The 26,923-nt window shown below is 38.8% G+C and overlaps 1 protein-coding gene across 1 annotated transcript; it reads right to left on the bottom strand.

Moving 5' to 3' along the window:
• Positions 1–16,853: 16,853 nt before the first annotated feature.
• LOC138896231 (uncharacterized) lies at positions 16,854–17,378 on the bottom strand. Its single transcript, XM_070181018.1, has one exon. The coding sequence runs from the start codon at positions 17,376–17,378 to the stop codon at positions 16,854–16,856; it is 525 nt and encodes a 174-aa protein (XP_070037119.1).
• Positions 17,379–26,923: the final 9,545 nt, after the last annotated feature.

Genomic DNA, 26,923 nt, shown 5'->3' with positions numbered 1-26,923 from the left:
AGAAAGAAGTGATATTGGTCCAAACTTCATAGCCTCTGAGAGATAAGTACAGACGTCTCCGTACCGATCCTTCAGACTCTACTAAGCTGGCTCGTGACTCTACCGACCTTCGGGACCGTGATGGCGCTTAACATTTCTTTCTAGGCAAGCCAACGTTAGAATAATATAATCCATTTTAAAATAATTTTTAAATTTATTGATAACAAAGAAACAAATGTTGAAGTAAAGTCTGAAATGTAGTGAATAATATATTAAAAAAATGAAATCTAAATACCATCCCATGATTGGTGTCACAGGTGCACGGGTTTCTAGAATAATACAAATAAAGGTATGAATAAAATAAAGTTGTCTGGAAACAAACACACATCTAAAGTAAAGTAAACGGGGACTTCAGAACTGCGGACGCGTGCAGTTATACCTCAAGTCTCCTCTAGTAGCTGAAATCCGAGCAAGTCTATGGTACGCAGCTTGGACCAACTCCAAAATCTGCACAAGAAGTGCAGAGTGTAGTATCAATACAATCGACCCCATGTACTGGTAAGTGTTGAGCCTAACTTCGACGAAGTAGTGACAAGGCTAAGGCATATCACTTACATTAACTTGTATGCAATATTAGTAACAACAACAAATAATATTAATAAATCAGGTAACTCATTTATAATAGTTGAAGCCAACTCAGCAGTCATAACCAATTATTAATTCAACTAATTTCCGTTGCAGCGTGCAAACCGCTCCCACAATATATTCATTTACAATCCTCCAATATATTTATTTTAATCAAATATATATATATATATATATATATATATATATATATATATAAGTCTGTTGTGGCGTGCAATCTGATCCCCCAATATAGACTTTTAAATACGTTTGTTGCGGCGTGCAATCTGATCCCCCAATATAGACATTTAAATAAGTCTGTTGCGGCGTGCAATCCGATCCTCCAATATAGACTTTTAAATAAGTCTGTTGCAGCGTGCAATCCGATCCGCAATATAGACTTTTAAATAAGTTTGTCGCGGCGTGCAATCCGATCCTACAATATATATATATATATATATATATATATATATATATATATATATATATATATATATATATATATATAAGTCTGTTGTGGCGTACAATCTGATCCCCCAATATAGACTTTTAAATACGTTTGTTGCGGCGTGCAATCTGATCCCCCAATATAGACATTTAAATAAGTCTGTTGCGGCGTGCAATCCGATCCCCCAATATAGACTTTTAAATAAGTCTGTTGCGGCGTGCAATCCGATCCGCAATATAGACTTTTAAATAAGTTTGTCGCGACGTGCAATCCGATCCTACAATATATATATATATATATATATACCTTCATTTACGTTGCGGCGTACAACCCGTTCCCGCAATATATTTCAACAACTCATAAATGTAATAAAAATTACTCCAATAAATACCACGTTCAATGAGAAACTTTTTAAGCATCAAGGAACACAATACTTATAATTTAATTATGAACAAACAATGACAATTAGCAATTTATTGTGAAAATCATAGAGAAAATAGGCAGTTTAATATTTAATATGCTAAATGTCAAATAGCAATTAAGACACATAAGTCAAATAAGCATGTAACAATTATTGCAGGAATTCAAGAAATAAAATTTGACAAGGAATATGAGTGAAACAATTAATATAATAATTCATTCTGAATTTAAAACGATTTATAATTTTTCAAGTAATTATGCAAATAATTAATTTGACTACGTAAAGATACTCGTTACCTTACCTATACGTGATTCACATGCATCTCACATAACAAATAATTTAAGGGTTCTATTCCCTCAAGTCAAAGTTAACCACGACACTTACCTCGCTTTGTAAATTTTCAATCAATTACTCGATCATAGCTTTTCCTTTTGAATTTGTCTCCAAAAGCGTCAAATCTATTCACAAACAATTTGATATACTCAATACGAGTCATAGGAATTAATTCCATATGAATTTACTAATTTTCCGGATAAAAGAATCCGAAATTCATTTTAAAATCGATTATGGGGCCCAATCTCAAATCTCAAAAAAACTTACGAAATCCGAACACCCAATCCGAGACGAGTCCAACCATATAAAAATTATCAAATTCCGATGTCAAATGGACCCTCAAATCTTAAATTTTTATTTTTGAAAGATTTTATAAAAATTTGCTTTTTCTTCCATAAATTCACGGATTCATAATGTAAATGAGTATGGAATCATCAAATATAATCAATATAGGATAAGGAACACTTACCACAATATTTTTCCGTAAAAATCGCCCAAGAATCGCCTTACCCTAGCTCAAAAATGGAAAATGGTTGAAATGGGACGAATCCCATTTTCCAGAACTTAAGTTCTGTTTTCGGATTTTTACCTTATGCGATCGTGTACAATGTTTCGCGATCGCGAAGCACATTTTTGGCTACCCAGCTTTTTGCTCTACGCGAACGCATAAAACACCACGCGAACGCGATGCTTTGACTCACAGACTTACGCGATCGCGAACGACCTCCCACGATCGCGATGAGTAAAGCGCGTGGTTCAACTTTAGCCTCTTTAACTCTACGCGAACACGATCTTGGCCACGCGTTCGCGAAGCACCACTTCACACCCCTACGCGATCGCGATCTCAAATTCGCGAACGCGAAGAAAAACTTTAATGGCCTCTCAGATTGCCTCACGTGATCGCGAACGACCTCACGCGATTGAGATGAGTAAAAATTCTACAACAAAACACTAGAAATTTGCCATCTTCCTTAAGTCCAAAATGGCCCGTTGAGCATCTGAAACTCACCCGAGCCCTCGGGGCTCCAAACCAAACATGCACACAAGTCCTAAAATATCATACGAACTTGTTCACGTGATCAATTCGCCAAAATAACACCTAGAACTACGAATTGAACACCAAATCGAATGGAATTTTCAAGAAAACTTTAAAACGTATATTTTCACAACCGGACGTCCGAATCACGTCAAATCAATTACGTTTCTCATAAAATTCGGCAGACAAGTCATAAATACTATAGTGAACCTATACCGGACTCCAAAATCAAAATCTGTACCCGGTGTCAATAAATCCAACATCAGTAACTTCTTTAAAATCATTAAGCTTTCAAACTTTTAATTTTTTATCAAAATTTCATATCTCGGGCTAGGGACTTCAGAATTCGATTCCGGGCATATGCCAAGTCTCAAATCACGATACGGACCTATCGGAATTGTCAAAATATTGATCTGAGTCTGTTTGCTCAAAATGTTGACTAAAGTCAACTCAATTGAGTTTTAAAGCTCTATTTCACATTTTAATCCATTTTTCACATAAAAACTTTCCAAAACATTTTATAGACTATGCACGCAAGTCGAGGAGTGATAAATAGTACTTTTCGAGGTCTTAGAATACATAATTATTTTATCAAATTTAAAGATAACATTTTAGGTCATCATAATAATTGAGTCCTTTAATGAGTCTGTGGACTCGCTCTCTGGCTGTAGGAAGCAAGTAGGAGTATGACGGGCTAACTTATTGAACCTGATGGCATATTCTGACACCGTCATGATGACCTGAAGCAACCGTTCAAACCCTATGCGCCACAAAAGTAGAGCTTCATACAGACAAATCTTGGCACAAACCACATAGTCCAGATTCTCGTCAACCACTGTACTTGCTCCGAAGCACCCCCAAAATCTGCAAACGTGATGTCCACGCTGAGTAGACCTTCTGTAAATTGAAAGTTATTTCTCTAACTCCTTTGGTACTGAAATATAGGATTATTAAGGAGGCGGACACATCGCAAGTCCCAACCTTATCTTCTACAAAATATCAGGCCTTAAACATGTGTAAATTTTGGGGAACCTTTCAGTACCACATATATACATTTCAGGCCAAAACTGATATAACACATGACCCCGCAATCCATCCATTGATAGTGGACTCCCCCCACTCGGCGCGAAGTCATAGGTCACAACGTCCGATGATCCACAATATTAACCTTCACAGCTCGTATAAATCAACCAGATGCCAAGGTCCGTTGCACCCCCACATGATTCACTGGGCGATCTCTCAATACGTCCGCATCTTCAGTCGGAACCATATGTTGAGGCAATGTTTGAGCATCTCTGGCTCCCTTGTAGTCTATCTGCGGCATCACGAACCGTCGACGCACAACTGATACCGAGTGTGCAATGTCATACATGAGTGGATACAAATGAATATGAGATATATGTTTCAAGCTAAATCAATGTCGCACGATAAGGAATGAAAGAAGTGGAATTATTCCTAAACTTTGTAGCCTCTGGAAGATAAGTATAGACATCTCTGTACCGATCCTTCAGAATCTACTAAGCTTGCTTGTGACTCGTGAGACCTATGTAACCTAGTGCTCTGATACCAACTTGTCACGACTCGAAATTCCCACCTTCGGGACCATGATGGCGCCTAACATTTCACTTGCTAGGAAAGCCAACGTTAGAATATAACTTGCCATTTTAACAAAATTTTAAATTAATTAATAACAAAGAAATAAATGAGGAAATAAAGTCTAAAATAAAGTGAATAATCCATAAAATCGTGATGTCTAAATACCATCCCAAAACTGGAGTCACAAGTGTACGAGCTTCTAGAATAATACAAATAAGGGTCTAAATAAAATAAAGTTGTTTGAAAGAAAACACACAGCTGTCACACCTCCTTTTTACCCACAAAAGATATGTATGTTATGGATTGTGGTGGGTTAAAGAGTTTTTTTTTCAATTAAAGTGACAAATTTGAGTAGGGATTATTTTATTTACAGAGTCACCACTTGGAATTGATTTTTGGTGTTTCAAGTCACATTTTATTTGAATCCCTAGTCAAAGGAAGGTTTGACTCTTTTATTATTGGTCTGCGAAAATAAAGTCCGGATAAGGAATTTTATTGACTGGAGAGAAGGTGTAAGGTATTCTCCGAGTCCCGTGGTTCTAGCACGGTCGCTTTATTGACTACAACTTGGCTTGAATTAATTTTAGATAAACTGTGATTTATTGATTTTCATATTTTATCTATCCGCTTTTAATTATTAAAATATGAAATTATCTTTGAAACGAATCACGTGTGTGGATCCGTTTTGTTTATTGTGCCAAAACCATATCACACATACGTGTACACAATTAATAACACTTTATTATTATATTAAAATTATTTTAGCCAAAATTGCGCGAACACATACTTCGATTTTAATTTTGGAAATCACAATTATGTCATGAACGTATACATAATCGCGATAGATTCATTAAAAGCATGCTTAAAGCACTCTAAGAGGTGTTCATTATTCTTCCTAAACTTTGAGATTATTTGTAAAGGCTATTGATTATGGATAAGCATTGTAGGCCAAGTATGTTTTAGCTATTTGGTATAATCAAGCAATATTTGCATGGACCAATAAAAAATGGCTGAAGTTGTTCAAACTCAGTATCACTCTAAGCCCAAACCATCGTAACTTTTTGGTTTAATCTCCAAAAATCCACGCCTAACTACTTTCCATTACCCAAAGTAATATTTTCATATTTATTCACTTAAAACTTAATTAAGCTATCTGTAAATGAAGTAAACAAATTAAAATAGGATACTAGTAATTACAGTAAACTATCCAAAGAAAATAAAATAACATATGAATAAGCATCATTTCCTTCATTCGTGCTTCAATAGTGTAATAGAAAGAGGAAAAGAATGTGAACCTGGAATAAACTAAAACTCCTTTGATATAAAATAAACCAGTGAACACAGAGATCAACAAAGCAAAAATTCTGGCGCCGAAATCCAACAGAAAACAGCCACGATTCGGAGTTCAGCCACAAATTGAAATGAGAACAACAACAAACAAACAGCGATCCAATCGAGACACGCACAGGCGTCAAAAGCCTTTAACCCAACTCAAGAACTCGACTGAACTTGGGTGGTCTTACACAGTTAAAACCAAAATCTGTTCGTCGGCAAACATGGTGCGACGGTGACTATTTTTTGGGGTGGTTTGGTACTGCGTTTCAGCTAGCTTTGGATGGGTTTGGGGTTGTTCCGTGACAGCAACTATGGTGGCTTTAGAGCTGCATTTTTGGGGGCTCAGTTTGAGATTTTTTTGGGCTGTTTTACAGCTAGTTATGAGCAGTAGTCTAGTGGTGGTCGTTGGAGAGACCTGGCTAATTTTTTGAAGCCCCGTTAATATAGGTTTTGGTGTGTTTTTATGGCCAAAACAGGAGGTATTTTTGGGATAGTTTTATTGCTGGCTTTTGGGTGAAGAACCTCCAGCTTTCATGGCTGTTTTTGCTGCCTTTTTAGAGTGATTTCAGCTATACCTTTTGAGTGATTTTTGGACCTCGTTTTTATCTCAAATTTGCTGCCAAAAGGGTCCTAGTTTGTTGGCGTTTGTGGCTAATTTTGGGCACGGGGTTTGTGAGTGGGGGACAAGGGAAAGTGGAGTGGGAAAGATGGAGTAATAAGTGAGATAAGCAGAAAAAAAATTCAAGCACAGTAAAAAAATTAGGTGCTCACAGCATGCCCCTCTTTGCTTGGAAATATGAAGAGTTTTCAGGCAAAAAAAAGATGAGCAATATGACTAATTTTTGGTCATACCGTTATTCAAAAGGAAAATAAAAGAAAAATGTGCAACCGAGTCCTGGTTTTGGACAATCTACATATCCCGAGTTATAAGGGAATCAGGTCGCGTGTAGTTCAAGTAGAATGATGGAGTGATCAGTTTGAGAGTCGAGCGAGGTTCCGTCGAGGCTCCGTTCCGTGGCCCTGTTATTACATCAAAATCTAAAAGGAACTAAACAAGCCTATCAGCTATGAGTTACAAGATTCCTATCTATAAGTCTTCTGAAGCTTGATCTTGAGTCTTGACTGGTTGTTCATGCAGACTTTGATCTGAACCTTGATGCTTGCTAGTTGTAGGTGCTAGTTCTTTCTTCTACGGCTTCTTCTGAGCAAAACATGAAATGTGTAGCTCGTAACTTCAGTCATGTTTTGAGCAGTCCATATCCTTTCCATCTGCTTCTGCATTCTGGATTCACTTCTTTTTCTTTTTCTTTTTTATTCTGGATTGAGAATTCTTCTTTTGGTTATCTTGAACCTTGTGCCTGGAGGTAAAACCTGCTCAGACACCAAAACAAACAAACAAACGAAAATTTTTTGCCCCAGTTTTCACTAGAAAAATTTCTTGAGTTATTGTAACAAAATTCTAAATTACTTCTTTAGTGAAAGCAATAAATAAAAGAGAAAAAAAAAATCGGGAATGGTGTACCCTAAAAAGATCATTATAATTTTTTTTTTTGTATTTTTTTTTTGGATGGTGTTCCTTCATTGTCCAAAAGAATGTCTCAACTAAGGTTTGGTGTACCTTATGTTGAAAAAATGTGGCCAAGGAATGGTACACCCTATATTGGTAATGATATCAGGGAGTGGTATATCATGCATTTAAAATCAAATCAACTAGGGAATGGTGTACCCTATGTTGGAGAACACAACTAGGGATTGGTGTACCCTATACTGGTAAGGAGATCAGGGATTGGTGTACCCTATATTGGTTTACTGAAAAGGAAATGTAACCAGGTGTTGGCGCCCTGTATTACTGAAAAGGAAATGTAACCAGGGGTTGGCGCCCTGTATTACTGAAAAGGAAATGCAACCAGGGGTTAGCGCCCCGTATTACTGGAAAAAAAAGGTTGAATCCCCTTAGCGAAAAGGTTCTACCTTGGTTAAACTATTAAAAAGCAAGCCTGGACAAAGAGTACTTCTTCCCGGATTAAGATATAAAAAGTAAGCCTGGGCAAAGAGTACTTCTACCCAGATTAAGATACAAAAAGCAAGTTTGGGCGAAGAGTACTTCTACCAGAAAATATGAGCTGGATCCCCTAGGCGAAACTGTTCTACCTGAGTTAAGCTACGAAAAGCAAGCCTGGGTGAAGAGTACTTCTACCCGGAACTGTGAGCTGGATCCCCCAAGGCGAAATAGTTCTACCTGGGTTAAGCTACGTAAAACAACCTGGGCGAAGAGTACTTCTACCCGGAACTATGAGCTGGATCCCCCTAGGCGAAAAGGTTCTACCTGGGTTAAGCTACGTGAAACAACCTGAGCGAAGAGTACTTCTACCCGAAACTATGAGCTGGATCCCCCTAGGCGAAAAGGTTCTACCTGGGTTAAGCTACGAAAAATAAGCCTGGGCGAAGAGTAACTCTACCCGGAACTATAAGCTGGATCCTCCTAGGCGAAAGGGTTCTACCAGGGTTAAGCTACGAAAAACAACCTGGGCGAAGAGTACTTCTACCCGAAACTATGAGCTGGATTCCTCTTGAGGCGAAAAGGTTCTACCTGGGTTAAGCTACGTAAAACAAGCCTGGACGAAGAGTACTTCTACCCGAAGCTATGAGCTGGATCCCCCTAGGTGAAAAGATTCTACCTAGGTTAAGCTATGAAAAATAAGCCTCGGTGAAGAGTAACTCTACCCGGAACTTTGAGCTGGATCCCCCTAGGCGAAAGGGTTCTACCTTGGTTAAGCTACGCAAAACAACCTGGATGAAGAGTAATTCTACCAGAAACTATGAGTTGGGTCCCCCTGGGTGAAAAGGTTCTACCTGGGTTAAACTACATAAAACAACCTGAGCGAAGAGTACTTCTACCCGAAATTATGAGCCGGATCCCCCTAGGCAAAAAGGTTCTGCCTGGGTTAAGCTATGTAAAACAACTTGAGTGAAGAGTACTTCTACGCGGAACTATGAGTTAGATCTCCTTAGGTGAAAAGGTTCTACCTGGGTTAAGCTACGAAAAACACCCTGGGCGAAGGGTACTTCTACCCGGAACTATGAGCTGGATCCCCCTAGGTGAAAAGGTTCTACCTGGGTAGCTACGTAAAATAACTTGAGCGAAGAGTATTTCTACCCGGAACTATGAGCTGGATCCCCTAAGCGAAACTGTTCTACCTGAGTTAAGCTACGAAAAGCAAGCCTGGGCGAAGAGTACTTCTACCCAGAACTATGAGCTGGATCCCCCAAGGCGAAATAGTTCTACCTGGGTTAAGCTACATAAAACAATCTAAGCGAAGTGTACTTCTACCCGGAAACTATGAACTAGATCCCCCTAGGATAAAAGGTTCTACCTGGGTTAAGCTACAAAAATGGAAGGTATGAACAGTAGTGATGCATGCTGCAAATAAAGGAAAATGGAGATTTTGACGAAACTTACCTTTGGTGAAATTCGTCCTTTGAGAATTGCCATTCTGCACTGCTTTGATCCTGCTTCAAACAAATAAAAATTTGTGAGTTTTTAAAGTGGTGGTCGGTTTGTGGCCTTGATGCCCTAAGTAGTTTGAATTCACCACTCCGCTGTCAAAGAACTAATTTTGTCAGTGTGGTACCGAGGTGCCTGGACACTCTGTATCGCTTTCTGGAGACATTATCTTTCTGACGTTGCCCCTGGCTATTTCATACCCGGATGTCCATGGTACCGCTAATCCTTGTTCTTAAGGCAAGGCAATTTTCTTTTAAAATCAAACTTAATTATCTTGCACCCAGAACCAATTTGTGTTTGTAGTGCTTATCAACTTTTCCCATGAAGCAAGTCTTGCTTAGGCGACCTTTTCAGTTTCTTTGAGACACATTGTCCGCCTTATCAAAAGAGATCATAAATGGATTCCTGCCTTCGTCAATGTCGTATATGCTTCAAATTGTACTCGGTATTACGGGGAAACTGTAGCCAGTTTTGCAGCCATTTTTTGCTTTTCTTTTGATGCAAGATTAGACCGAAAGGGAATCTAAGAAAAATTATGGAAAAGAATAGAAGAGCAATTGGAAGTGAAAAAGGAATTGTGTCTAAATAAAAGGTGTCCCTTTCAGGGAGAGAAATAAGGAGACTTATCTGGAGATATGTGCCGACTTCAATGAAGCATGACATGCATTTTGGACTGGACGCCTGATCTGTCTGAGCTGTCTAATTCTCAAAATATGTCGCAAATGTTCATCTTGAAACTATCTTGGTTGTGCTCATGCCGGAGCATCGGAGACCCTCATTCGGCTAGTAGCGCCCTTTGTAGGTTTTTGCTAACTGACCTCTCTCATTTCTCTAATCACTGTCGCCTTATGGTGCCCATATGGTTTTCACCAATAAGACTCTCGCATTTCTCTGCTCATTGTCGCCTTACAGTGCCCATACGGGTTTTCACCGATAAGACTCTCTCATTTATTCTTTTCTTTTTTTTTCCTACTAAGATACGACATGCGGAAGGTTGGCCAATTCCCCTGGCATGGGGACTTCAAGTATTCTAAAAGATTGATCAGAAGTTCTTAACAGGAAAAGGCGAAAAGAACCTTGAACTGAATTACATCTTTTGGAACTGTTTCTACAGAAAAACCCGTAAGATAAGAACAAACTTCTGCCCCAGTTTTGGAATATTGGGAATATGGATTTTTTGTTGTGATGGGACCGAACCCAGGGTAAGGCTGCCTACGTATCCTTTCCGAATCAGGTCGGACGTAGTTCAATGACTCAGAAAATTTGTTGTTTGATTTTTTTTTATAAGTACACAGGTTCCAAAAAATGGAAAACAAGGAAGACAAATACAACTTAAAAGGGGTAACAAAAGGGTGACACTTATTTGGAATAGCGAGCAATGGTAGCCTTTGTCATCTCGATCTAAGAAAATCATGCATGAGAGTTCCACCGTGGGTATATATCAGACATAATATATTTTGACTGCATCTGCATTAATAGTCATGTCTGGTACCCGTTATTCTTCATCTACCAAGTGCAAGGCCCCTTTTGGTAACACTTTCTTGATGATGTAGGGTCCTTTCCAGTTTGGGGTGAACTTTCCTTTAGCTTCTACTTGGTTTGGAAGAACGCGTTTCAGAATGAGTTGGCCTACCCCGAAGTGTCTTGGATGCACTTTCCTGTTGTAAGCGCGTGCCATTCTTTGCTGGTATAACTGGCCAAAGCACACTGCTGCTAGTCGTTTTTCATCAATCAACATTAGTTGTTCTAATCAGGTCTTTACCCATTCTGTATCTTCAATCTCAAACTCCACAATGATCCGAAGAGAGGGAATTTCGACTTCAGCCGGTATTACATCTTCCGTCCCATATACCAACAGATAAGGAGTTTCACCAACAGATATACGAGCAGTCGTGCGTTATCCCAAAAGAGCAAAAGGCAACTTTTCATGCCATTGTCTGGAAACTTGGATCATTTTCCTAAGAATCTTCTTGACGTTCTTGTTCGCCGCTTCAACGACTCCATTGGCTTTTGGCCGGTAAGGGGTAGAATGGTGATGCATAATTTTAAATTGCTGGCATACCTCCTTCATCAAATGACTATTGAGATTGGATGCATTGTCAGTGATAATGGTCTTTGGGATACCAAAGCGGCAGATAATGTTGGAATGAACAAAGTCTACCACTGCTTTCTTGGTGACTGCTTTGAAAGTGACGACCTCCAACCACTTGGTGAAGTAATCAATTACAACCAAAATGAATCTATGCCCATTTGAATCCTTTGGCTTGATTGGCCCAATAACATCCATTCCCCAAGCAATGAAAGGCCAAGGAGAGGACATGGGATGCAATTCCGAAGGTGGCGAGTGAATCATGTCACCATGAATCTGGCATTGGTGACACTTGCGAACAAAACTGAAGCAATCTCGCTCCATTGTAAGCCAATAATACCGTGCCCGCAGAATCTTCTTCGCCAAAACATATCTAGTCATGTGAGGTCTGCATACCCCCAAATGTACTTCACTCATGATTCGCTCATCTTCTGTGGCATCTACACATCTCAACAAGTTCAAATCTGGGGTCCTTTTGTACAAAATTTCCCCATTCAGGAAGAAACCGCTGGCGAGCAGCCTTATAATTCTTTTTTGATCTCCTTTGGCATGCTCTGGGTATTCTCTTATTTTTAGGAATTGTTTTATGTCATGATACCATGGTTCACCATCTGGTTCTGTCTCAATTGTATTGCAGTAACCGTGATGATTCCGAACTTGGATTTCTAGTGGATCGATATGAGTGTTTCCCGGATAAGGGAGCATCGAGGCTAAAGTAGCCAAAGCATCGGCTAGCTCGTTGTGAAACCTAGGAATGTACCTGAACTCGATGGATTTGAATCTTTTGCTCAAATCTTGTACACACTGTCTGTATGGAATAAGCTTAATATCTCGAGTCTCCCATTCTCCTTGGGCTTGCCAGATAAGCAAGTCGGAATCTCCCATAACCAATAGTTCATGCACATCCAAATCGAGGGCCATTTTCAAACCCATGATACAGGCTTCGTATTCTGTCGTATTATTGGTACAGAAGAACTAAAGTCGGGCCATTGCAGGGTAATACTGTCCAATAGGTGAGATGAGGATTTCCCCGATCCCAACTCCTTTGATATTGACAGCTCCATCAAAATACATTTTTCATACATGGTTGTAGTTTGTAACTACTTCCTCTATTAAGTTGACTTCTTCGTCTGGGAAGTATGTGGTAAGTGGCATGTACTCATTATCAACTGGATTCTCTACCAAATGATCGTCCAAAGCCTGTGCTTTCATCGCGATGCGAGTGACATAGACGATGTCGAACTCTGTGAGCAGGATTTGCCATTTTACGAGTCTGCCAGTGGGCATTGGCTTTTGGAAGATATACTTCAAAGGATCCATTCTGGATATGAGGTAAGTAGTATAGGCCAAAAGATAATGCCTCAACTTCTGAGCGACCCAAGTCAAGGCACAACATGTCCTTTCTAAAAGGGTGTACTTAACCTCATAATTGGTGAACTTCTTGCTAAAATAATATATTGCTTGTTCCTTTTTTCTTGTTGCATCATGTTACCCTAGAACGCATCCAAAGGAATTATAAATCACCGATAGATATAAAAACAAAGGCCTACCAGGTTCAGGTGGGACCAGTACAGGGGGTTTTGACTGATAATCTTTGATCCTGTCAAAAGCATTTTGGCAATTGTCCGTCCACTTGATAGCAGCATCCTTTTTCAGCAACTTAAAGATGGACTCGCACGTGATTGTGACCTGAGCAATGAACCTACTAATGTAGTTCAACCTCCAGAGAAAACTCATGAATTCATTTTTGTTCTTCAGGGGTGGCAGATCTCGAATGGACTTTATCTTAGATGGATCCAATTCGATGCCTCTCCGGTTGACTATAAAACCGAGGAGTTTCCTAGATGGAACCCCAAATGCACACTTGGCTGGATTAAGTTTAAGGTCATACCTTTGAAGTCGTTCAAAGAACTTTTTCAAATCGCGCACGTGATCAGCCTGTGTCTTTGATTTTATGATGACATCATCGACATATACTTCAAGCTCTTTGTGTATCATGTCATGGAAAATGGTAGTCATGGCTCTCATGTAAGTTGCACCTGCATTCTTCAAACCGAATGGCATGACCCTATAGTAATAAGTACCCCATGGAGTGGTGAAAGCAGTCTTTTCTGTGTCATCCTCATCCATTAGAATCTGGTGGTACCCAGCTTAGCAATCCACGAACGACTGTATCACATAATTTGCGCAATTATCTACAAGAATGTGGATGGTTGGCAAAGGAAAATTATTCTTCGGACTTGCTTTGTTCAAGTCTTTGTATTCAACACAGACTCTAGTTTTTCCATCTTTCTTTGGCACATGCACAATATTTTCCACCCAGGTGGTGTATCGTACGGCTCTGACAATATTGACGCTCAATTGCTTCATTATTTCCTCTATGATTTTATCACTCATGTCCGTTTTAAATTTTTGTTGCTTCTGTTGGACTGGTGGAAAATCAGGATATGTGGGAAGATTATGAACCACTAAATCGGCGCTTAAATCCGGCATATCATCATAAGACCAAGCAAATACATATCTATACTCAAATAAAAGTTGAATCAAGGCATCTCTGATTTTTTGTTCAGTGTGAATGCTTATCTTTGTTTATCTGACTTCTTCATGACCTCCGATATTAATTGGCTCAGTTTCATTGAGATTGGGCCTAGGCTTGTTTTCAAATTGTTCCAACTCTCTTTTTATTTCATCAAAAACCTTATCTTCATCATATTCGACATCTTGATGTATTATTTCGAAATTAGAAAGCTTTTTGAGATCTGGGCGTGAATTCTGCATGCATGTCATGCTATTAAAGCCGGCATTAACAAAACTGAAATGGAAATAAAATGGAAGGAATTAGGAAAAGGAAAAGATACAAAATTTAATACAAAAATGAACTGCATTTCATTGAATTTGAAAGGATAGAAGGGTTAACATCAAAATAACACAATCATACTAAGATGTTTGGATTACAACCCTGAAAGTAACCCAAAGTACAAAAGAAAAAAGCTGCAAAAGTCAACTACCAAGACTCCTTCCTTGTGGGGAGAGGAGTTGCTTCCCAGTTATTGAGCATAGTGTCTGGTCCAATTAGTTGCATATCGGCACGACTAGTGCCTTGACCAGCCTGGATCATATTCACTTTAGAAAACATCTCGTTGAGGCCATGGAAAATTTCATCAATGTTTGCATGCGCCGAGAAATTTTGACCCTCTTTGAATCGTGGCTTGACAAAAGTGTAGAAAATGTGAGGGATAGGTTGATATAAGACCCACCCATGCTTTTTGCGGTGCTTGACTTTGTCTTCGTCTGCTTGTGTTGGCCTGAAGCCTAAACCAAAAGTACCCCTGTTACTGACCGGAGAAATGGGTTCTGAAATTCCTTGCATTGATGTCCCCAAGCCTTTTCCTGGCTCATAACCTTGTCTCATCATAAGTGCAGCCACCATTACAGATGTGGCAGAGAGATGAGGATGCAGGATGGGCTTTCCTTCCTCAACATGGTCCACAACAACCACTTCAAAGGCATGATAGATAATAGACTCACATCCTTCCTTGGACTCAATACATGGGATTAATGGGTCTTTATAAATGGATGACTCATCTTCTCAGTGAACAATAATTTCTTACCTGTCGTGCTCGAATTTGAGCATCTAATGCAAGGTGGATGGCACAACTCTGGCCGTATGGATCCATGGTCTTCCAAGCAGAAAGTTATAAGAAGTTTCCATGTCCACTACTTGGAGGACAATTTCAAAATTAACAGGCCCAATCATCATGGTGAGGTTGATCTCCCCAGTGGTATCTCTCGCTGAGCCATCAAAAGCCCGGATGCGAACATTGCTGGGTCGGATTCTGTCCGTGTTGATCTTCATGCTCTACAAGGTAGAGAGAGGGCATACATCTACACTCGAGCCTCCATCAACCATGACTCGCTTTACATAATGCCCTTCACATTTGACAATCATGTGCAAAGCCCTATTGTGCTCGGCTCCCTCCTCGAGAAGTTCATCATCAACAAAGGAGATTCTGTTCAAAAAATCTGTTGGTCATCTTCTCTAACTGATTCAAGGTGGTCTTCTCTGATACATGTGCCTCGTTCAGGATGTTGATTAGTACACAAGCATGTTCTTCTGAGTGTATGAGCAAAGATAAAAGAGAGATTTGGGCAGGAGTCTTTCTCAACTGGTCAATGATTGAGTAATCCTGACCTTTCATCTTTTTCAAAAACTCCTCTGCCTCTTTTTCCGTGATTGGTTTCTTTATTGGCATTTGGCCTTCTCTGATTTGCTTGGCCTTTATCAACTCTTCTGGAGAGTAACACCTACCTGATCGAGTCAAACCTCCAGTTTCCCCCACTTCTTCTATGTTTTCCTTGCCTTTGTAGGTTATTACAGTTTTGTTGTAGTTCCAAGGAATGGTTTTCGCGTTTGTCACACGGGGTTGTACGGAAGGTTTGATTATGATCGGCTCTGTTATACCCTTTGTACCGCCCTAATTCTACTTTGTGATGGGGTAACCTCCAAGAACATACAATTTTGGGCTTGGAACATTGGAGCGAACTTCCAACCTCGAGATTTTAGGAACAAATAAAGTTGCCTTCCCTGAGCTCTAGGCGCCTTTCACAATCAATGGTACATCTCGGCTTGGACTTACTTCCAGTCATGTTCCTTCTTGAATTGTTCCCACTGTAATTTATTCTCGGCCAACCGGCTTGTATTCTTTGATCTCGGCCTATCATTCCCATAAAATGAGCATCGTTGTGTGCTGGCAGCGGGTTGTTTGTAACGTTAGGAGGGTCTTCACCATTTGTTACCACAATCAACTTTTCCGCGATGAGTCTTTCTATGGCTCTTTTCAGAGTCCAACAATCATCGGTGCTATGCCCTGGGGCACCTGAATGATATTCACATCTAGCATTTGCTTGAAATCCATGTGAATCGGGATGCATATGGTGGGGAGCAATAGGTCCAATCACGCCCATCTACTTTAGCTTCTGGAATAGACTAGAGTATGATTTAGCCAATGCAGTGAATTTTTCCACCGGCCTCTGCTCTTGACCATAATCCTGCCTGGGACGAGCATTGTAGGGTGCCCAAAAATTTTGTTGTTGAGGTCAATGGATCCTTGGAGCTGGTGCTCGTACTTGTTGATTGGGAGGCCGAGTATATGATTGAGCATTAAACATTATATATTGTGGTGGGCCCACAGAGTATTGAGTAATTAGAGGGGGATAACAATGTTGAGGGTAGCTGGATTGCCCCTGCTGAGCTTATGCATAAGGGTGCGATGCCCCTCTTTGAACTTCCCTAGATCCCGAAGTTATCATGGACCCTTCATCTTTCTTTTTTCTATTTGCCAAACCTCCCGACCCATTTTGGATAGCTTGGGTGGTGGCTTTGAGAGCAGCTTGACTTACAATTCTGCCAGTCTTGAGGCCATTTTCGACCATCTTTCCTATTTTGATCGCTTCCGCAAAAGGTCTACCCATCGCGGACATAATGTTCTAAAAGTAATCAGGATCTTGAGCCTCCAGAAAAATAGTGATCAATTCGTAGTTATCCATGGGTGGCTTAACTCTAGCCGCTTGCTCCCTCCACTTGATTGCATACTCCTTAAAGCTTTCAGTCGGCTTTTTCTTTATATTGGACAAGGAATTGTGACCCAGCGCAATATCAATGTTGTATTGAAATTGTTTGACAAATGTCTGGGCCATGACATCCCAGACATGCCAGTGAGAGATATCTTGGTCAATGAACCATTCAGAGGCTACCCCCACAAGACTTTCCCCAAAATAAGCCATCAGTAATACTTCTTTTCCACCTGCACCCCTCAGTTGGTTGCAATAATTTTTCAAGTGGGCGATAGGATCACCGTGTCCATCATATTTCTCAAATTTTGGGGTCTTGAACCCTGGTGGAAAATGGATATGAGGGAACATACATAGATCACTGAATGAAAGACTTTTGTGACCACCTAGTCTCTGTATGTTCTTTATGTTCTGTTCAAGACTTCTCATTTTGCTGGCCATCTCATTCGGCTCAAACGTCTTGGCAGCATTTTCATTTTCCACTAGTGACTCTTACTGAGGAGTCTGATTGTATGGAGCTGAGACCTTGAAAGCCACATTTGGAGAGTAGTATTGGCCATCATAAGCATGAGATAGTGGCTCGTTGTTTGGCCTCATCACAGGAGGTGGTGGCGGGATTGTATATACCGGTGCGCCAAACACGACGAGAGGAGTGTTCCTGATCTGTACGACTGGAGGTCGCACATTAGAGGTACCAGGGGCAGCACAGAGGCTGTAGTTTGGCACATACCCTAGTGGTAGAATGTGATCGCTCGTTGCATGGAGCGGTGGTTGAGTAGTCAGGAGTACGGTGTAAGTTCCTTCTGAGTGACCCCGGGGTGGAGGCTGACCGGAAACCCAAGATTGATATACATCAGACAATTGTTGTCTTAATTTTCTAATTTCCTCTAACTCTTGCTCAACTGACTAAACTTGGGGGTCATCACTGACCAACTCGATCTCATCATTGTCAGCCATCGGTACCTTTCCTTTAGATCTGGTGAAATAATGATGTGTTTCCAGCTTCTCCACAAACCAACCACCTTAAGCTTACTATTTTTTAAGAGACAACAAACGTGTTAGGGTTAAGCATTTTATAGATATGAAACACACGAAATATGCCATGCCCCTAATATTATCACCATTCCTAACATGCTTTTGGAAGGCTTCATGTTTCATTCCGGCTTATCAGATTGCTTCTTATTGACGCTTTTAGTTTCTTCTCTCCCTTTTTTTTCATTTCACTCATGCCTTATTTTGATCCCTCATCATAGAATCATTAAAAAAATATTTTGATTGAACCTTTTGTGGGTTGCCTACGTATTATGTCGCCGTATGAATCAGATCATTATATAGTTCAGGAGGAAATAATAACAATTTTTTTTAATTAGTATTATTCAAATTGACTCTAAAGACATAAGTATGAATGAAAATGCGACAAATATAAAATTAAAAATGCGACTAATGAAAAATGAAACTAAAAACTAATTCACTGCACTAAAACTTTAATCTTCAATGGCTTTCTTGCTTAAGCTGATATCATCAATGGTCTGCATCCCTTGGCCTCCACTCTCCCCCAACATCTCGTACAAATTCTGAAACACTGCCGGTAATTTTGGAACGAGGGCACGTGCATGTTGACCAACTTTCTCATTGTTTAGATGACGATGATCGTTATGAATATATGATGCTTTCTCTGCCAATTGAAGAACTTTCTCTCTGGCTTGCCCCATATTCACGTGACAATTCTACAACCATATCTGGGTAGTGTTGAGGGCGTTACCCATCTGAGTCTCGCGTCCCTCGTATTCTTCAATACGGCGGTTTAGCACAGCTCTCTCAATCATCCACTAATGCCACTCTACCTCAAAATCTACATGTTGATGACCTCCCTTATGCCTTTTTATTTCTTCCAATTGAGCATGAAACTGACCCTTTGAGCGTATTAAATGGGCCCTTTCTCTTTCAAACTTCTCTCTCTGCTGATCAAACTCCAATTGTAGTTGGTGCACATCCTCTTCAATGATACTCAAGTCTTCTTGCAGCTTATGCATTTCAGCATTTTTATTTTCCTCAACTCTTCTGACTAAACCAATAGTGCTTGTCAATTCTTCTTCTAAGCGGGCCGCCTCATTTTTAGCATGCTTTAGATCTTTATCCATGCCCCATAAGGCCGATTGATAATATTTCTCAATAATTAAACAAATCTGAGCGACTCCGGCTTGCAGTTGGGCTTGTTATTTGGATATGATCATCCGGGAATGCTCCAATTCCTCTTTTAGCCTTTCTATAGTTCTCTGATCATTTCTCCTCCTGTTGGACCCTTCAGGCCTATCTCTAAGCGACGAAGGGTCATGAAACCAGGTAATATATTCAGGGATCAACTCTCCATGATCTCGGTCTTCTACCATATCATTCAACTCCGAGACTTTACTTGCATACCAAATTTTCATAATTTCTTCTTCGTCATGAGGTTGATCTTTACCAAAATCATAACAGAACTTGCTCATATCTCGTGTTGGTGGCACCTCCTGTAGTCGTGCAAATTGGCGCATTACCCGAAATGGAGCATAGGCCTGAACACCATCCAATCCTTTGAGTACCATATAAGAATGGTATGCAGACTCACAAATGACCTCTTTAGAGGAGAACCAATCGTAGTTCCAAGTGATCCGTTTGGCAGACATAGTAAGAAGTAGTTCTTTCCAGGCGCCAATCCCCTCTGGTAAGTCACATTCGTCAATTCTTTTCTGGTAACCATAAGTATGATTGGGCCATAGCTCACTAAAATCAGTGATCGTAGGATGACGATAGAAATGCTCCAAAAACCATATCTGTAACAAAATGTTGCAACCATCAAAGTTTCGCGCACCCATTTTACATCTAGTTAAAGCACGAAAAATGCAAGAAAGAATCATAGGGACCAAAGTATAATCATCCCCTTCTAAGGTTAGAGCCTCAACTATACCTGCCAAGAGGATTCCAATGCATCCATCCCTTTCCGGAAAAACTACACGCCCAAAAAAAGTAACCATAAATGCAAACCTTCTATGTACCTTCCATGTTTTCTTATCTTCCTTTGATTTCAATTATTTCACATTCCTTTCGAAATTGCATTCTAGGCCATACAACTAAAACAAAAGGCCCAACTTGACCCACTTGCCTCCTAAACCTTCATATTGTCCGCAATTTATGTTCAAGAGCTTCAAACACCTACCCTCATTCACATTTTTTGGTACTATGGGCCTTTAGCGGTGAAGATTACGGCCCCACCCCTGAAAATGGGCGATTTTCTCTAAGGTTGGAGTCATTTCACAGTCGGTAAAACGGAACACATTATTTTCAGGATCCCAGTGCAGAATCAAAGCTTCGATCACATCCCTCCTGGGCTTAATCGTAATCATGTGAACCAAATGTCCCAAGTATTTCTTTATCTGGTTTTGCTCATATTCCTTAAAGTTTCTCCACCAATCCCACAACAACTGTGGTATCTGATCGACAATTAAAAAATCTCGTATCCCTTCTGATCTGGGCCTCTTTTCAGACTTACCTCTTTCCCCACTCATGGTATACCTGTCTACCCAGACACGGGATTAGGCTTTGATCAAACATATTATTGACACACAAAAATTCTGATTTCTCGAGTTTTGACTCTATAAAAGAATAAAAATAAATAAATAAATAAATAAATAAAAGCTAAACCGTGGGACTATAAAAAAATATTTTTGGATTTAGTATATTTTTTTTTTTTGGATTTTCTAAGGAAAGAATTGTAAAGAGCGAATTAAGGAAAAAGAAAATATTTTTGAATTTGTTTTAAAAATTGGGGCCGGAACCGATGAGGTTTGCCTACGTATCTCACATCCGGTGTGAATCAGACCCGCGTAGTTTGGTCAAAATCGACTATTACTTCTTCTTTTTGTATGAAAATTAATCTTTAAAAACCATATGCACTAGACCACATCATTTTTTCTCTGTTCGTTCAACTGATTTATGATAAAGTCGATCGACATGCAAACCTCCCAAATAATGCAACAAGTAGAACATAACATGACATAATGGTCTCAACAAGGCCTGTCCTAAAACAGAACTCGGCTCCTGTGTCGAGCGCTACTAAGTCAAATGCATATGATGCAAATAAAGCGTAGCCTACTAGGGATATTCATTGCTTGTGGCTTGTTCTTCTAAGTTTGTAAATCCTAAAGGAAATGGTATCTAGACCTAGCTTACCCGGGCGGACAACCCAAGCCGATGAGCGTCAAGCGTCACCAGTAGTAGAACAGCACTGGCTAGCTAATGGCTCTCCCGCCTAAACATGTGTGACTAAATCCTTCACCAGAAGCTAATAGGCTAACTGGCTTTATCTCAAGACAGAAATTTTGTGATGCTGGTAGGCAAACACAACATAACTAATTATCAGAAGACTCAGAGGGATGCGAGAGAGGATACAATTTATACATATAGTTCAACAATATCAAAGTGGTAAAAAGCGAACAAATAGCACATTAGGCCGAAATAAATCACAGTATATACAAAAATTAATAAAGCCAAATAAAGTAAATGTACAAGCTTAAATTCTTGAGTGTCCCCAGCCGAGTCGTCAGAGCTTTCACACCTCATTTTTGCCCACAAAAGATATGTATGTTATGGATTGTGGTGGGTTAAAGAGTTTTTTTTTCAATTAAAGTGATAAATTTGAGTAGGGATTATTTTATTTACAGAGTCGCCACTTGGAATTGATTTTTGGTATTCCAAGTCACATTTTATTTGAATCCCTAGTCAAAGGAAGGTTTGACTCTTTTATTATTGGTCTGCGAAAACAAAGTCCGGATAAGGAATTATGTTGACCGGGGAGAAGGTGTAAGGCATTCACCGAGTCTCGTGCTTCTAGCACGGTCGTTTTATTGACTACAACTTGACTTGAATTAATTTTCGATAAACTGTAATTTATTGATTTTCATGTTATATCTATCCGCTTTTAATTATTAAAATATAGAATTATCTTTGAAACGAATCACGTGTGTGGATCCGTTTTGTTTATTGTGCCAAAACCATGACACACATACGTGTACACAATTAATAACACTTTATTATTATATTAAGATTGTTTTGGCCAAAATTGCGCGAACACATACTTCGGTTTTAATTTTGGAAATCACAATTATGTCATGAACGTATACATAATCACGATAGATTCATTAAAAGCATGCCTAAAGCACTCCAAGAGGTGTTCATTATTCTTCCTAAACTTTGAGATTATTTGTAAAGGCTATTGATTATGGATAAGCATTGTAGGCCAAGTATGTTTTAGCTATTTGGTATAATCAAGCAATATTTGCATGGACCAATAAAAAATGGCTGAAGTTGTTCAAACTCAGTATCACTCTAAGCCCAAACCACCGTAACTTTTTGGTTTAATCTCCAAAAATCCACGCCTAACTACTTTCCATTACCCAAAGTGATATTTTTATATTTATTCACTTAAAACTTAATTAAGCTATCTGTAAATGAAGTAAACAAATTAAAATAGGATACTAGTAATTACAGTAAACTATCCAAAGAAAACAAAACAACTTATGAATAAGCATCAGTTCCTTCATTCGTGCTTCAATAGTGTAATAGAAAGAGGAAAAGAATGTGAACCTAGAATAAACTAAAACTCCTTCGATATAAAATAAACCAGTGCACACAGAGATCAACAAAGCGAAAATTCTGGCGCCGAAATCCAACAGAAAACAGCCACGATTTGGAGTTCAGCCACAAATTGAAATGAGAACAACAAACATACAGCGATCTGATTGAGACCCGCGCAGGCACCAAAAACCTTTTACCCAACTCAAGAACTCGACTGAACTTGGGTGGCCTTACACAGTTAAGACCAAACTCTATTCGTCGGCAAACATGGTGCGACGGTGACTGTTTTTTGGGGTGGTTTGGTGCTGCGTTTCAGCTAACTTTGGATGGGTTTGGGGATGTTCCATGGCAGCAACTATGGTGGCTTTAGAGCTGCATTTTTGGGGGCTCCGTTTGAGGTTTTTTTGGGCTATTTTACAGCTGGTTATGAGCAGCAGTCTAGTGATGGTCGTTGGAGCGACCCGGCTGATTTTCTGAAGCCCCGTTAATGTAGGTTTTGGTGTATTTTTATGGCCAAAATAGGAGGTATTTTTGGGATGGTTTTATTGCTGGCTTTTGGGTGAAGAACCTCCGACTTTCATGGCTATTTTTGCTGCCTTTTTAGGATAATTTCAGTTGTTCTTTTTGAGTGATTTTTAGACCTCGTTTTTAGCTCAAATTTGCTGCCAAAAGGTTCCTGGTTTGTTGGCGTTTGTGACTGATTTTGGGCATGGGGTTTTTGAGTGGGGGACAAGGTAAAGTGGAGTAGAAAAGATGGAGTAATAAGTGAGATAAGCGGGAAAAAATTCAAGCACAGTCAAAAATTAGGTGCTCACAACAACTAAAATAAAATAGACGGGGACTTCAAAACTACGGATGTTGTGCAGTTATACCTCAAGTCTCCTCTGGGTAGCTGAAATCCGAGCAAGTCTATAGTACGCCGCTGAGACCAATTCTGAAATCTGCACAAGAAGTGCAGAGTGTAGTATGAGTACAACTAACCTCATGTACTCTGTAAGTGTAGAGTCTAACCTCGACGAAGTAGTGACGAGGCGAAGGCAGGTCGCTTACATTAACCTGTACTCAATAATAATAATAATAACAGGAATAGAAGTAATACCGGTAAATAATATCAATAATTGAAGTCAATTCAGCAGTCATAATCTCTCATATTATTTCCATTGCGGCGTGCAACCTGCTCCAACAATATAAACTTAGAATAAAATCTGTTGCGGCGTGCAACCCGATCCAACAATATAACCTTTCAATTAAATTCCGTTGCGGTGTACAACCCGCTCCAACAATATAAACTTTAAATAAATCTGTTGCGGCGTGCAACCCGATCCCCCAATATATTCATTTTCATTTTTATTGCGGCGTGCAATCCGATCCCCCAATATATTTTAACAACTCTTAAATATAATAAAAAAATACTTCAATAAATGCCACGTTCAATGAGAAACTATTAAACATCAAGTCATACAATAATTATAATTTATTTATGAAACAAATAATGACAAGTAGTAATTAATTATGAAAATCAGGGAGAAAATAGACAGTTTAATATTTAATATGCTAAATATCAAGTAGCAATTAAAACACATAAATCAAATAAACATGCAACAATTATTGCAGGAATTCAAGAATTAATATTTGACAAGGAATATGAGAGAAACAATTATTATAATAATTAATTTGTGTCTTAAAATAATTTAAGATGTTTAAATAATTAAGCAAACAATTAATTTGACAAAGTATAGGAACTCGTCACCTTGCCTATACATCGTTATACACGAAATTCACGTAGAAAATAATTCAAGGGTTCTATTCTCTCAAGTCAAGGTTAACCACGACACTTACCACGATTTGTAACCAACTCAAGATTCCAATAAACCTTTGCCTCGCAAATTCGTGTCTGAAATCCTCAAATCTAGTCATAAATAATTTAATATACTCAATACAAATAAGAGAAATTGATTCCATATGAATTTACTAATTTTTCAGATCAAAATCCCAAATTTATTTCAAAATTCAACAGTGGGACCCACATCTCGAATCACAAAAAAAAAACTCACGAAATCCGAACACCCTTTCCGATACGAGTTCAACCATACAAAAATTATAGAATTTCGACATTGGGTTGGCTTTCAAATCTTCATTTTATATTTTTGGAAGATTTTATAAAAATTTAATTTTTCTTCCATAAATTCACGGATTCATGATATAAATGAGTATGGAATCATGAAATATAATCAATATAGGATAATAAGGAACACTTACCTCGATGTTTTCCCGTGAAAATCGCCCAAAACTCGCCTTACCCGAGCTCAAAATCGTGAATAATGAAAAATGGGACGAAATCCCATTTCCAGAACTTAAGTTCTGTTGTCTAGGTTTTTACTCATCGCGATCGCGGGAATCCGTTCGCGATAATGTAGAACAATTTCTGCCCAGGTCCATTTTACTCTTTGCGATCGCGGGAAAGGCTTCGCGATTGCGAAGCACAACTTGCACAAGCTGCCAATTTGCACTACGCGAACGCGATATCCCATACGCGAATGCGAAGCATAACCCCGCAGACTTCGCGATCGCGGACCGCTTCATGCGAACGCGAAGAAAAAATTTGAGTGTCCCAGCTTGTGCCTCATTTCCTCTTCGCGGACGCGATCAACTCTACGCGTCAGCAGTGCACTGGGAGCTAACCTTCCGTGATTGCGTGCCTATCTTCGCGAATGCAAAGGGTAAAAATCACGACTCACAATTTCCTCTTCGCGATCGCGAAGCATCATGCACCAGATGACAGTTGAAGCTCAAAAAAATAGATTTTTCCAAAGTTCAAAAGGTCTGTAGGCTATTCGAAACTCACCTGAGCCCTCGGGGCTCTAAACCGTACATGCACACAAGTCCAAAAATATCATACAGACTTGCTTGCACGATCAAAACACTAAAATAATGCCTAGAACTACGAATCGGATACCAAATCAAATAAAATTTTTAAGAAAACTTTAAAATTTCTATTTTAACAACCGCAAGTCCGAATCACATCAAACCAGTTCTGTTTCTCACCAAATTTGGCAAACAAATCATAAATATAGTAATGGAGCAACACCGAATTCCGAAACTAAAATACGGATCCGATATCAACAAAGTCAAACATTAGTCAAATCTCTTAAGTCATTAAACCTTTAAACTTAAAAATTTCAGCAACATGCGATAACTCGAGGTAGGGACCTCCGAATTTGATTTCGGGCATACGCCCAAGTCTCAATTCACGATACGGACCTATCGGAACTGTCAAAATACTGATCTAGATCCGTTTGCTCAAAATGTTGACCAAAGTCAACCCAATTGAGTTTTAAAGCTCTATTTCACATTTTAATCAATTTTTAAAACAAAAACTTTCCAGAAAAATTTACGGTCTGCACACGCAAGTCGAGAAAAGCTGAATGGTGCTATTTGAGGTTTCAGAACACAGAAATAATTATTAAATTTAAAGATAACATTTTGGGTCATCACAATATCAGTGCATGCATTTAGCTAGAGACTTAGAAAAAATTGATTTTATGTGTTATTAAACGCAGGTTATATACCGTATTTAATCAATCAGAGAGAGAGAAAATTAAAATACAGAAACGCAGCTATATTTGAGCTCTTAAAATAGGCTTTGAGCTTTAAGACTTTGAATATTTGAATGAACAAGGAGTAGACTGTTCTACTTTTCTGAACTCCAAAAGTGGAATGTCGAAAATGATTATAAATGAAAAACCATAAAACTCAGTTCATATGTAACCTTTTTTATATTTTGAGACAATAATCACATAATTGTGAATGATTACGTTTTAAAATGTTTATCAAAATTCGTTTAGTTTGAAAAATTGGAGTAAATTTTATTTGTGGTCTTCAACTTTGAGTTTGTAATACAAAAGTTATTTTTCTATTTTTTGTCACATAAATATCATTTAACTTTGAGTTTGTAACACGAAAGTTACTTTTCTATTATCACATAAAAATCACTCAACTTTAACAAGGTAACCAAAAAGTAAATATTATTTAATTTTATATTTTGTACTTGAAATATGACATAACACTCCAAAATAAATTAATTATATTTTGGATAATTTGAGAAACCTCCAAATTTCGCTAATCTCAGTTGTGATTTATAAATATTATGTTTACTTCTTTTTTTTTAATTTCATTGTAATAATTTTGTTAACTCGTTATCATTAATATAAAAAAAATATTATTTGATTATTTTGCCCTTACTAATTTATACTCATCTGTTTAAAGAATCTTTTAAACACCTTTTTGAATTATAGCAGAAAAGTCATTGTTAGAGCATCAAATAATTCAATACTAAACACAAAGTCATATGTTTCCTATGGCTTCGAGTTGTT

Source organism: Nicotiana tomentosiformis, chromosome 7, assembly GCF_000390325.3.
Source record: "Nicotiana tomentosiformis chromosome 7, ASM39032v3, whole genome shotgun sequence".
NCBI lineage: Eukaryota > Viridiplantae > Streptophyta > Magnoliopsida > Solanales > Solanaceae > Nicotiana > Nicotiana tomentosiformis.
This window is presented reverse-complemented; position numbering and strand designations above follow the sequence as displayed.